The sequence below is a fragment of the Canis lupus genome, chromosome 20 (assembly GCF_011100685.1).
Source record: "Canis lupus familiaris isolate Mischka breed German Shepherd chromosome 20, alternate assembly UU_Cfam_GSD_1.0, whole genome shotgun sequence".
NCBI lineage: Eukaryota > Metazoa > Chordata > Mammalia > Carnivora > Canidae > Canis > Canis lupus.
This window is the reverse complement of record NC_049241.1, coordinates 26,885,285-26,897,920: the sequence shown is the minus strand read 5'-3', so window position 1 is coordinate 26,897,920 and position 12,636 is coordinate 26,885,285. Positions and strand designations below refer to the sequence as shown.

The 12,636-nt window shown below is 41.7% G+C and overlaps 1 protein-coding gene across 4 annotated transcripts in view; it reads right to left on the bottom strand.

The window, feature by feature from the left end:
• Nucleotides 1-2,280: 2,280 nt before the first annotated feature.
• The window catches only part of ADAMTS9 (ADAM metallopeptidase with thrombospondin type 1 motif 9), a 159,419-nt gene continuing 149,063 nt past the window's right edge, over nucleotides 2,281-12,636 (bottom strand). For all 4 annotated transcript variants that reach the window (XM_038565917.1, XM_038565920.1, XM_038565919.1 and 1 more), the window contains 2 exons: nucleotides 5,739-5,833; nucleotides 2,281-3,825 (listed from right to left, as the gene is read on the bottom strand). In XM_038565917.1, the coding sequence (XP_038421845.1) occupies nucleotides 5,744-5,833 (90 nt within the window). In that variant the 3' untranslated portion in view covers nucleotides 2,281-3,825; nucleotides 5,739-5,743. The remainder of the gene's footprint in view (nucleotides 3,826-5,738; nucleotides 5,834-12,636) is intronic.

Below are 12,636 nucleotides of genomic sequence, written 5' to 3'. Positions count from 1 at the left end.
TTTATGATAGTCACACACAGAGAGAGAGAGGCAGAGACATAGGCAGAGGGAGAAGCAGGCTCCATGCACCGGGAGCCCGATGTGGGATTCGATCCCGGGTTTCCAGAATCGCGCCCTGGGCCAAAGGCAGGCGCCAAACCGCTGCGCCACCCAGGGATCCCCTCCCTTCATCCTTTTAGTAACAGAAGCCCCACTTCCCCGTAGCATTTGTTGGGTGTGTGGATGTGTGCTGGAGAGCATTTCCCAGCCTCTCTTGCAGCTAGATGAGGCCAGGCATCAAAGCAATTGCCAATAAGTGGGGAATAAAAATCATTCTTTAACTTCCAGGTCTTGCCTTATGACCTCAAGACGATTGTCTTCTTGCAGGCTAAACACAGCCATGATGAAGATGAGCCATTTCAGGGCACTATCTTTGAGAATGGCTAAGCCACAAAACAGAAGGAGCGCAAGTTCTCTGATAGAGCCCGAATAGAATCACCAATGAGATCTGACTTCTGCATGGTGAGGAGAGAGAAATAAATATCCATGCTATTTTAGGATCTCATCCTTATAGCCTCTGTTACAAACGGAACCGTGCCTCCCCAAAATTCATATATTGAAGCCCTAACCCCTCATGTGGCTGTGTTTGGAGATATGACCTATAAGCGGGTAATTAAAGTCAAGTGAAGTCATAAGGGTGGGGCCCTAACCAACAGGACTGGTGGCCTCATAAGGAGAAACAGAGACACCAGAGATCTTGATCTCTCTTGTTCTCTCTCGCTCTGTTTCTCTCTCAGTGCTCACACCAAGGGAAGGCCAAGTGAAGACACAGTGAGAAGGCACATGTCTATGAGCCTTACCACCAACTTAGGCAGTACCTTGACGGATTCTCCAGAATTGTGAGAATAAATTTCTATGGTATAACCCACCCACTCTGTGGGGTTTTGTTATGGCAGCCCACATGGACCTCTACAGCCGCCAGCCTGTACCCTCATGCCTAGAACACGCCCGGAAATTAGTAGATGTGCAACAATATTATTTGGGTAAATAAATGAATGAAAAGAATAGAAAGACAATATTTAATTTGCATAGTGCTATAAAAATGTAAAAGATGAACCGACTCTATTCATTCAGCCATCTAAGCTTTCATCTTCGTATCACCCTGGCTGTATTTGCAAGGAAACCTGGCCGCCGAACCCTGACCAGCGCCTTCTCTCCCACAGTCCGCCCCCAATCTATCCATTGTCAGCTCCTGTTAATTTTACCACCTCCATCACTCTATAATTTTCTACCATTACAACGGTCCCAACTCCATCCTGGGTCCTATTATCCCTTGTTTACTTTGTGATAATTGCTTCCAAACCACTCCCTCTCACCTCCCGTACTTGAACCTGTCACAGAGACTTCTAGTTGCCTCTTGCAAACTCACTTTGCCTTCTTTCATGGAAAGAGATCCTTCATTTTATTCAGTTTGGCAATTCTCTCTGAACCAACCCGGCTTCCCTCTTGTTCCTGCAGGCCAGGTGCCACGTGACTAAATTCTGGCCGAGGAGCTACAAGTAGAATTTGTTAAGTGAGGTTTCCAGGTTTTATTTTTTTAAAAAAGATTTTATTTATTTATTCATGAGAGACAGAGAGAGAGAGAGAGAGGGGGGGGCAGAGACACAGGCAGAGGGAGAAGCAGGCTCCATGCAGGGAGCCCAACATGGTACTCGATCCCAGGACTCCAGGATCACACCCTGGGCCGAAGGTGATGCTAAACCGCTGAGCCACCCGGGCTGCCCTGGAAAACCTTTTTAAAAGAAAGATAGAGAGCTGGGACCAGGCCACATTTTGCCCTTTTCCTCCACTTTTTCCTTCTTGTTGTCTGAAACTTGGGAGTGACTGCTGGAGCCCTCGCAGCCATATTGAACTATGGAGGATTGAGGAGAGGAGATAGAGCAAGAAACTCTGCCCCTGATGATTTTGTGGAGCTGCCATGCCATTAAGTCCATAGAGTAGAAACTCCTGCCATATAAAATGAACAAATTAAGCCCCCAAACCCACTTTGAGCCTCCTGTTTTATTTGTTCATTTGTTCCCCATCACACAGAAAAGAGAGGAATGTCTCTTTCAGAATCACATCAACTGATTTGAATGATGCAAAAGCAGACCTTGGTGACAGTCCCCATCCCTTATTTATCTCTGGAGTGGCAACTGTAATTGATGGGATTAAGAAAATATGCCTTTCTTTTCAATACGGCAATTCTAAAAAATTAGAAATATTTTCATTCCTACTTGAATCAAGAGTCCAGAAACTATGTAAAATACAAATGGTTGGATGTGGTCATGGTATTTATTCATAGTATATTTTCACAATGTATTAATAAAGGAGAATAACACTTATTCATACACTGAGTATAACTTCTTCTGGAGCCCTCTGGAGTTTGTTTGGGGTTGGAGATTACTGCCAGGTTTTTTCTAATCTCCCTGGGTTGTGGAAGCAGGTAGGATTTCTCAAATTGAGTGCCTGCCATGGGTCATTGGCAATGACTTCCCTTCAATCAGGTTAGAAGGGCAGAAAGACACCGACTTCAACTTCCATTTTGGAAATAAGTAACAAGCAGTGGATTAACGGAAGATCAGAAAGACTCAGGCATCTTGTATTCCACAGTTTATGTCTTCTCACAAATGCTAATTACGGTAGCAGCCATGAACACTGGCAAGGTCTTAGGCTCATGTCCTGAAGAGAAGTCAAGTCACCAGCCAATGTATTTTAGCAAAAGGCAATCCTGATGACTAAGAACCGGTCCTGAACTTCTCCAGGTGTGCTGGGGGTGCGGAAGGTCACTCCATTTTGAGCATCCTCTGTCTTGCAACTGATAAACTTGGACACCACTTTAGAACATCTTGGCAAAGCGTTGAGAGGATCTCACTTTCTCAGTATCTCTCTATAATGAAGCTGCTTTGGAGTTTCCTCCATTTAACTTCAGAGAGATCAAGGCACCATGAACTGAAGCAAAGTATGAATAACAACAACAAAAAGAAGAGCAGAGTCCAACTCTCTTCCAAAACAGGCATGTCCAAAAATAAGGATAAACAGCTGGTCTATTTTTCCAAGTGATTCTGTCCATTGCAAATTGTCCTTCCATTCCTCCCTTTTATTAAAAATGTTTACATTTCTGAGTCTGATGATCATTTAAATATATACAATATACAGCACCAAGGCAGCAATTTTTTTTCCCAGAGATCACATGAAACTGAATAGATAGTTAACATAACTAATAGCTGGTACAATCTGTGACATCACTACGTTACTTATTGGCTGATACTTTCCTAGAATTGCCAAAACACACTTACACGACTCTTGTAGCACCTTGATGGCAGCTAGGTTGTTTTAAAAAAAAACAAATTACAATTTTTAAACAGTAGCAATAAAATATTTACAGATAGAAAGTAAACAATAGTGTACCGTGATAATGAAGGATCACTTTTGTCATAGTACTACATATAATGTAGAGTACGTAAAATGCAGTGATCTGACTGCAAGGGACAAAATAATGCAAAAGGCAGTCATAATAGAATCATTTTACGTACAAAAATATTACATTACAATAAATAATTTCAAACATAAATATTAAACTTTACATCATTAGGATATTCCACATATATATACAAACACGTATATATATGTGTATATGTATACGTGTTTGTATATATATGTATATATGTGCATATGTACACACACACACTCATACAAGTCCTCATACACACACACACACACACACACACACACACACAAATTTAAGGTGGAGGTATTGCTTTACTATCCTTCATCCATCCTATAATGGCTTCCTCTTCAGAGCACCTGAAAATAAAGAAATCAAACAAGAAATGTAAACTGTCTGTCTCAAATTCCATACATAAGTCAAGACTAGGTAACCCACATATTTTTACATGTAGAATTTTTAAAAGGACACTTACTATTTTCTCTAGATTTTAAAAGCGATGTATGTTTGCTATAAGAAACATGGACATATCAGGGGAGTATAAAAAGAATAAAATAAAAATCTACTAGCCTGAAATCTCTCACATGAGATAATGCTCTTCAAATAATGGCACATTTCCTTCTAGTTTTCTTCTAGGCATACATGTAAATATTATGTATATATACTCACTCAAATTTTACTACACATAAACACATATAAAACTATTTTGCTCGATATAAAATATGTAAAATACATATAAAATGGGGATCTCTAGCAAATACCTGCTGCCTTTGCCTGCCTCCATTCCATTTCCTCTTTTCTGGTAACAAACTCCTTCTTTCTCTTCTAAATGAAACTGTCAATCACCTAACTCCAAGCGGGTACATGATCTCAGTCTCCTGGACATTGTGATTGGTTCAGAAGTGCCCATGGGACCAAAGAGAGCGTGAGTTCTAGTGCAGAATGGATGCTGGAGGTGAGCGTTTATCTGGGGTCGTGAGCTGCAAAGATGATGTAAGCCTAGAGCTGCCATGGAGCATGGAGGGGGAAGATGGTCTGCCTGAGAATGAAGGAAGCCTTGATAACTGATGGGAGAACAAAAGGGTCTTGACGAGTCCCTTTGAGCCTCTGGATCTACCTATGTCTGAAGCTAGCACACTGGTGGGATTTCTCAGTTTTTTAAGGCAGTACATTTTCTTTTCTTTTTTTTTTTCCTGTTGCCTCTTGTAATGGAAACAATCGTAACTTAAGATCATAATTTTGAATATGGATGTTTGATTAAACAGCGAAATACTAATATGTAAATGTCAAGTAGGTACTCTTATGTCAGGATCTTGAAGAGCCCCACAAAAGAATGGGCTGCTGAACGTTTGAAGTGGTAGCAGGGGTAGCATGGGTTGGCTGAACTCATCCATCCTATCTGAGGGCACTGGGACAAGCGAGTGACCAATTCAGCCTGCTGCCCAGCAGAGGGAGCACTTGCCAGCATAATGTAGTTAGACCAGGCTCTGTCAAACCTTAACACGCAGGACTCTCTTGTGGATTTGTTCAAATACAGATTCTGATTTTGTACGTCTCGGGTAGGGCCTGAGATTTTGCATCCCAAAAGGTGCCCAGAGGATACTGATCATGGTAACCTTTGGATGACACCGTGAGTCACAAGTATGTGGAACAGGGCATTAATGGAAAGCTGGCTTTGGGGTAGGGCACTGATGGGTCCTGCCAAAGGCATCTACCGTGACCTTAAGCAAAGCTACTTAACCATGTGAGCCTCAGCTTCTATCTGTAAAATGAGGATAACAGCCCCATCTTGTGGCTTTATTGCGTGGATTCAATGAAATAATGCCACAAAGTGCTCAGCATGGTGCCTGACACATAGTCAGAGCTCACTGAAGGTCATTAATGTTACTGTTGCAATGCTCTCGGGCAGTATCTCGAAAGTGAATCCATAAGTCACTTGAATCAGAATTCCCTGTATCAGAAATACAGATTGTTAGATGTGTCAGAGACCTAAGGACCTCTAGAGATGGGGTCCAGGGAGTATCTCTAATAACTACTGTAGAGGAACCTGATGTAGAAAGCTCAGGGACCTCACATCCAAGGGTGGAGAAGAGAGGACCTCAATCACGTGATGGCAGATGAGCAGGAGAGAAAAATAGTAGTGAGTCACTTTCAAGAGGCTTCATACTCAACTTTCTGGGGGCAACTGACCTGCCTACATATGCTACTCAGTAGTGTACAGAAAGAACAGCAAAGAGAGAGAAAAAGAGAGAGAAATGTGGGACTTACTTACCTTAACTATAAAATTCGAACCTCCAGGCCAGTGCCAGAGGACGGAGTACATTTTCCACAGTAACCACCACATTTTCCTATGACCCGGGTACCGTCCTGCAAGAAAATGCATTGCTCTTAGACTATCCACTTGCCTAGTGTTTCCAGGGCTGACACTGGCTTTGGAGAAATCTTTCTTGCATGCACAGGAGGTAGGCCTTCTGGACAGAAGCAGAGCCCAACATCCTCACGTGTTTTTAAAACAGGGTCTGACAAACAACGGTCTGTGGGCCCAATTCAGTCTGCCACCTGTTTCTTTCTGGCCCATAAATCAAGAACAATGTTTACATTTTTAAATGGTTGAGAAGAAGCAAACCAAGAATAATATTTCCTGACATGTGAAAATTATATGAAATTCAAATTTCGGTAGCCATAATAAAGTTTTCTTGGAACACGGCCACGTTCATTCATTCATTTAATGTCTACGCCTGCTTTCAGGCTCCAACAGCAGGATGAGTAGTGGTGACAGCTCTCATTGCTTTACACTGCTAGTCAGCACACTGCAAATCACGGTGACACAGTTGTAACTTGGCAGTATTTTGAATGCTGTGCGTATTGCCATATCATAACATTTTGTTTTATTTTATTTTATTTTTTATTACCAGTGTATACCATCATGTCACAACAAGAAAACAAAAGTGACTTTGAATGTTGCTCTTTTAAGGTACCTTGGCATGTGAACTATTCTGTTATCAAATTTAGATGACAAAGCACTGTGTTTCTTTTGCAATGACACCACAGCTACACTAGAAGAACACAACATATGCCAATGCTACTAACCTCAGCCTCAGCACACATTCCCAATTCACAAGGAAAGCAATGGTCATAAATTCAGAAAATTTAAAATTGAAGATCTCTCCATAGTGTAATTTCTTCCTAACAATAAAACTAAAACCAAGTGAAAATAAACAATGAAACTGACTACGTTTCCAAGTGGCTAATATGTTAGTTAGCCAAGCAGGAAAACAGTTTACCCCATGGTGACTTAATCACATCTTGTTTTATCATAACAGCCGAGCAAACGTGTCCAGAAAAAATAAATTGTTTAAGACTATTATCCTTTTGGTAGGAATAGTTTGCTTGAGAAGTTAATGACATTGAAAGCAACATCAATAGTCAATGAAAACACAAAGCAAATACTCTTGGGTGGGTTTTTTTTTTTTTTTTTTTTTTTTTACTCTTGATGAGTTGATAGATGGGCATTATCAATATTACTCAGTCATTTATTTAAGGAGGTGATGTGGAGTCTGAAGTGAGTAAAGAATTAGCTTCTGTGAATAGTCTGTTGCAGAATAAGTTTAGGCAAGAAGATTTCAGAGAGGCTGAGAAAACTAGCACAGGATAACAGAAGTGGAATCTACCAAGATGTGTTGACAACTGACAGTGGTAAAAAATACGTAGAAGCAGAGAAAGCTTTAGTTGGCCAAATTTACAAAGCTCATAAAAATGTAAGATGTTTGAAGCCTGTCATTATTCATTGTATTATCCATCAGTAGGCACCCTGATGGTGTTACAAAACATCTATCAGGTGTTACAGAACCAGTAATATCAACGGGAACATCTTTTGCTATCGTAAACTTATCCATCATTGGTTTTATAAACTTTTTTTTAATCAGATATAGAAGCTGAATACCCTGACTCATGCTACCATCCAGCAGTTTGATACCTTAGCATAAAGTTTCACTGTGAACTTTTGAGCTCAGGGCTGGGATTAAAATTTTTCTGAATGAGAACTGCTCTCAGTCACTGTAACTGGACACTCACTGGCTTTGGACATTAGCTTTTGCTATGTATTTGACAATATTTCTTAGAGAATTGATCTTAAATTTCAAGGCAAGACTTCTACATACAGGGATCCCTGGGTGGCGCAGCGGTTTAGCGCCTGCCTTTGGCCCAGGGCGCGATCCTGGAGACCCGGGATCGAGTCCCACGTCGGGCTCCCGGTGCATGGAGCCTGCTTCTCCCTCTGCCTGTGTCTCTGCCTCTCTCTCTCTCTCTCTGTGTGTGTGTGACTATCATAAATAAATAAATAATTTAGAAAAAAAAAAGACTTCTACATACAGGCACAACTTATACTGTGGTAATGTTATTTTAATGTCAATTAACATTGTTCCAATCATAAGTAATGTGAAGTTGCTTTATGTACTTTCCATTCTATTGAAAGTTAAAACAAGCTACATCTCATGCCACATAAATTTTTGGTGGATATATTTTCTGAGCCTGAGCTGCTGATCCAGCAGCATCTTTTAGACTTTGATGTAAGTGCAAATAAAATACCATACTTCAAAATCCATTTAACAAGGCAGTCAGGGAGCTGCCGTCTTGCCTTCAATAGCAATTCCTTAATCTGCAATGTAATGACATGCTAAAGGATGGATATCAAGAGAAAACTCTAACAGAATACTAGAAATGCTTGCCAAGGCATGAATATTCTCAATTAAAATTATATGGTTATGGCCTACTCAGTGTTTATGTAAAAAATATTTATAAAGATGAAATACAGAAAATCTCATCTCTGATCAGCCTTAATAAACACTTATAACCAATTTTTATAATAGAGAATTAAGCAAAATATTCAGCTAATTAAGTAAAATATTATCCCCCCCACTAGTCTATTCTTCTCATTGGTAAGAATGTATGACCAAAAAATTGAACTCAATTATTATTTTTAAAATTGAATCAATAAAAATTTTGTGCAAATTTCTTTCTACTTTTGTCATATAAATACATATATAATATTATTGATTTTGCCTCCTGGTGGCAAAGTTTAAAATGTTTAGAAATCGGGCAGCCCCAGGTGGCTCAGTGGTTTAGCGCCGCCTTCAGCCCAGGGCGTGATCTTGGAGACCCAGGATCGAGTCCCACATCAGGCTCCCTGCATGGAGCCTACTCCTCCCTCTACCTGTGTCTCTGCCTCTCTCTTTCTGCATGTGTGTGTCATAAATAAATAAAATCTTTAAAAAAAATAAAATAAAATGTTTAGAAATCAATATAAATTATTTGTTTTTTTTACAGAAGAAGTTTGCTGGCCCCCAGTCTATCCCTTCTGCCTCTCCAGATTCATCTTGTGGTTGTCTAGATACCATCCTTTCCCTCTACCCCACCCCCTGTCTGCAGTTCTTTCAGTTGTTCTTCCAACATGCCCCTTGTAACACAGGGCCTTTGCACCATGTCCCTCTCCCCTCTGTGTGCACTGGACCACCCTATCTTTTGACTATTCAATTCTTCAGAACCCAGCCCAGGGCCCACTTCCTCTCAGATACCTTTTTCTCCAGTTACCTGCCGCATAGCATCCTATAAAACTGAGTAATTATTTCTTTATATCTATTTTCCTGCCACAATGTAATCCCCATAATAGTAAAGCCAATGTCTTTTTCAGTTCCAAGGTCCCTAGAACCCAAGTGTATGGCTCAAAGTGATACTAAATACACATTACACATCTGTTAAATAAATGAATGAATGAGTGAATGAGTGAGTGAATGAGAGGCTGAAGCTGATGTACGTTCTTCTTTTTGACCTGCGATTCAAATTGCTTGGCTCTTTCCCCTAACACTTGACCATGCTGCAAAGAACTGTTTCCCGAACTGTGACATTGTGTTGCACTGTGTAAATTTACCATGTCACATTAGCCACCCTCCACCCCTCTATTCCTGCACAACGTTTGGCATTTTTGATGTTTCACATTTTCCATGATTGGGAAAAACACTGTGATGAAGCCTATTTGTGCCTGCATTTCAGGATATCTTTGGGCTACATTCTCAGAACTGGGTCAAAGGCATGAAGATTTGCTTTCTGTGGCCAAACTACGAAAGTTTCTTGCAAATAATGGATCATCTCATTTAAAAAGAAAAAAAAAAGTGTTGCCAATTTAACAAGTTAAGAGAACAAGATAGTTTCTCTTTGAAAAATTTGCTTCCTTTGATTATTAATGATATTGAGTTGGAAGAGTGATTTCCAAGAGCCTAATTGGTCCTGCATTTATGGGCTCATATTAATTCTGAAGCCAGTCTGACACCACCAACTGGATCTGATGCCAGACCAGCCTTCTAGCTGTTAGGAACTTTCTCCCCAGGCTGAAGCCCTGGTCTGCAGGCCTTGAGAATGTTGACGTGCTGGAATGTCTTCTGTTGCATCCAAACTCATGCTTTATCCACGCTCTCTCCTGACCCAGCCGTGGAGAGAACCCGGGGTCAGACTGCCTGCGGTTCATACCACATTTTCAAATAACCTAAGACTCAATCTCCTGGTGCGTCTGTAAAATGGGGATGATATTTGTCTCCTCTCAGAGGTATGCTGTAAATGCAAGAGTGTATGTAAATTGCTTAGCAGACTAGTTGGCCTAATGTACATGCTCAAAAAAATATTAGCTATTATTATCATAAAAGTCATTTTTATGCGTGGATCTTCATCATAGCCTGTTCTCAAGGAGATGAGGGAAAGTCTGGGTAATTATAAAGTTGCTGATAATGGCTTTGCAATGTTCATGCTATTTCACTAATTGGGACGCTGTTAATTTGATTTAGATAAAGTCGGAGCTAAAACTTATCATTTTTACTACAGAGTATAAAGAAAAAAACATACTAAGAAAATGATTAGCATAAACATGATTGTCATGGAAACAGTGCCTACTTTAGAGAAAAAGGTATATTTTCTGGTATCTTAGGAGGACTCACTAGCATACAGTGAAACACTAATTATAAATCATTTTTATTTCTTCATTAGAGCAAGCTCTCTGAAAATCTCCTTCAAATGAATATTCTGTTAGCTTAGTTTGAGCTATTACATATAATTAAAATGAGTGACTCTGCTCCATTATGAATAGTTTATATTTCACACTCTTCACTATTTTTTTCTGGTTCTCTCCGTTAATATGACCAAGGGAGGTAGGATCATGTGATTTAGAAAAGTTAGCAAATCTTTCATTGAAGTCTTTATTTACATCTCATATCCTGGGCACATCTGGGGGTGAGGGTGCATGGAATGTCATTGGCAGAGGAGCTCGGTATTTCAATGTTTTCTCTCTGATCTCAAGTCTGGGCCATGGTCCCCTTTCCATCTGTCTGTCACTCACAAGCAGAGTAGGAACTCATGATTTCCTGAGCACAGCAGGTGAAGCTAAAGCATCCCTGGGCCATGGGGGTGTCCCACCTGCCTCATTCCCAGGTGGAGTGGGGGGGGTCACAGGGACAGAATCTACATGGTGCTTTGGGCGCCAGCCAGATCCAGACTCAGCCTTGGCTCAGGCCATAGTTCTTGGTCTTTCCACATTTCCATCTCAAGCCAGCCTATTTCCTTCATCCCCTTGGTCAGCTTCTAAAACCTTCCGGCAAGCCTAAGGGCCAGGGAAGGGTGATAACATTAAGAGCTAACACCGGTCCTGTGCCTGGTATCTGCCCAGGGACAAGCAAACAGCTTTTGGCTCCTATTAGGCGTATGCCCTACAAGAACCCAGAGATAAGGGGCACCAGGATCCTCACTTTATGGATGAAGAAACCACACCCCATGCCCCAAGAAGTAAAATAACTTGCTCCAGAGCTGGAAGTGCAGGAGCAGGCAATCCTACTTCAGAGTCTGAGAGCTGAATCTCTGTACTCTGCAGCCAAGGTGAGCTTTCCCTTCAGCACCCAGGGCTGCCCGCGGGTGGCCGGGAACTGAGATTCCTGCACCAAAGCAGCATCACGTGCTTATCCTCCACTGCCCCCCTTCTCAAACTCCCTTTCAAGATTTGATGAGAATGCTGGGAAAATGGGGTTTAATGCATGTAATTTGCGCAATAAGTAGTAGCTATTTCAATTATAAAAGTAATCATTTTTATTAGTGAAAAATGGGAGAAACGTCTTTCCATTACCCACGGGGAGCCACAGTCAACCTGACAATGAGACTTATTTTTACCAGTCTCTTCCTGATGATGAGACAGTGTCCCTGCTCACCAGGTGGTTCTGGTGATGCAATTTTATCCTGGATGACTAAAGTTGCCCCGCAGTTCTGCTTGGGGAATGCATTTTTTGCCAACCAGGTTTGGAGAATTGAGGTTTTCAGTACACCTTTTCCCCTGTAGCTTCCAGCAGAAAAGGGAAGAAAAGTAAGGAATGATGATTTGAGGCTGAATCAAAGCAGGGCCACTTGGAGAGGAGAAGATGATGGCTGGCCAGGGTGTGTGTGCCACGGAGGACCGGGGGCAACACTGTGGTAGGTGATGGTGGGAGCGGGACATTACACAGTCCTGCAAACTGTGTCCCATTACACAGAACACTGGTTAGTTGATGAAATTAAAAGGTACAACTTTGAAAAGAGGGTTCTGGAGTTGGCTTAACAGGTCAGTGGTTCTCAAAATGTGGCCCCAGGTCAGGGGCAATAGCACCACCCAGAAAATTGTTGGAAATGTACATTTTGGGCTCTTCCTGAGGCTGGCTGTGGTTTTCTTTGTTGGTTGGCTTTGGGGGGGGGGGGGATGGACAGAGGGAGAGGGAGAGGGAATCCTAAGGAGACTCTGGACCCACTGCAGAGCCGGAAGTGGGGCTCAATCTCACCACCCTGAGATCAGGAGCTCAGGAGCTGAGCTGAAATCGAATCGGATGCTCCAGTCGGATGCTTAACTGACTGAGCCACCCAGGTGCCCTGAGGCTGGTTGTGCCCTGCAGATGACGAGCCCTGCAGGTGATGCTGACACACACTCTGGTTTGAGACCCGCTGATTTAGGGGAACACTGGTTTGAGTAAACACTGGCTTCCTTCTTGTACGCTTTATTCCAACCTTCAATACACTAATGCCTACTGCGCCTCTTCAAGAAGGAAACAAAATATACCATTTTTTTTTTTTTGCCAAATGTCTTTGGCCAGGAAGGCCCATTTTCATGGAGC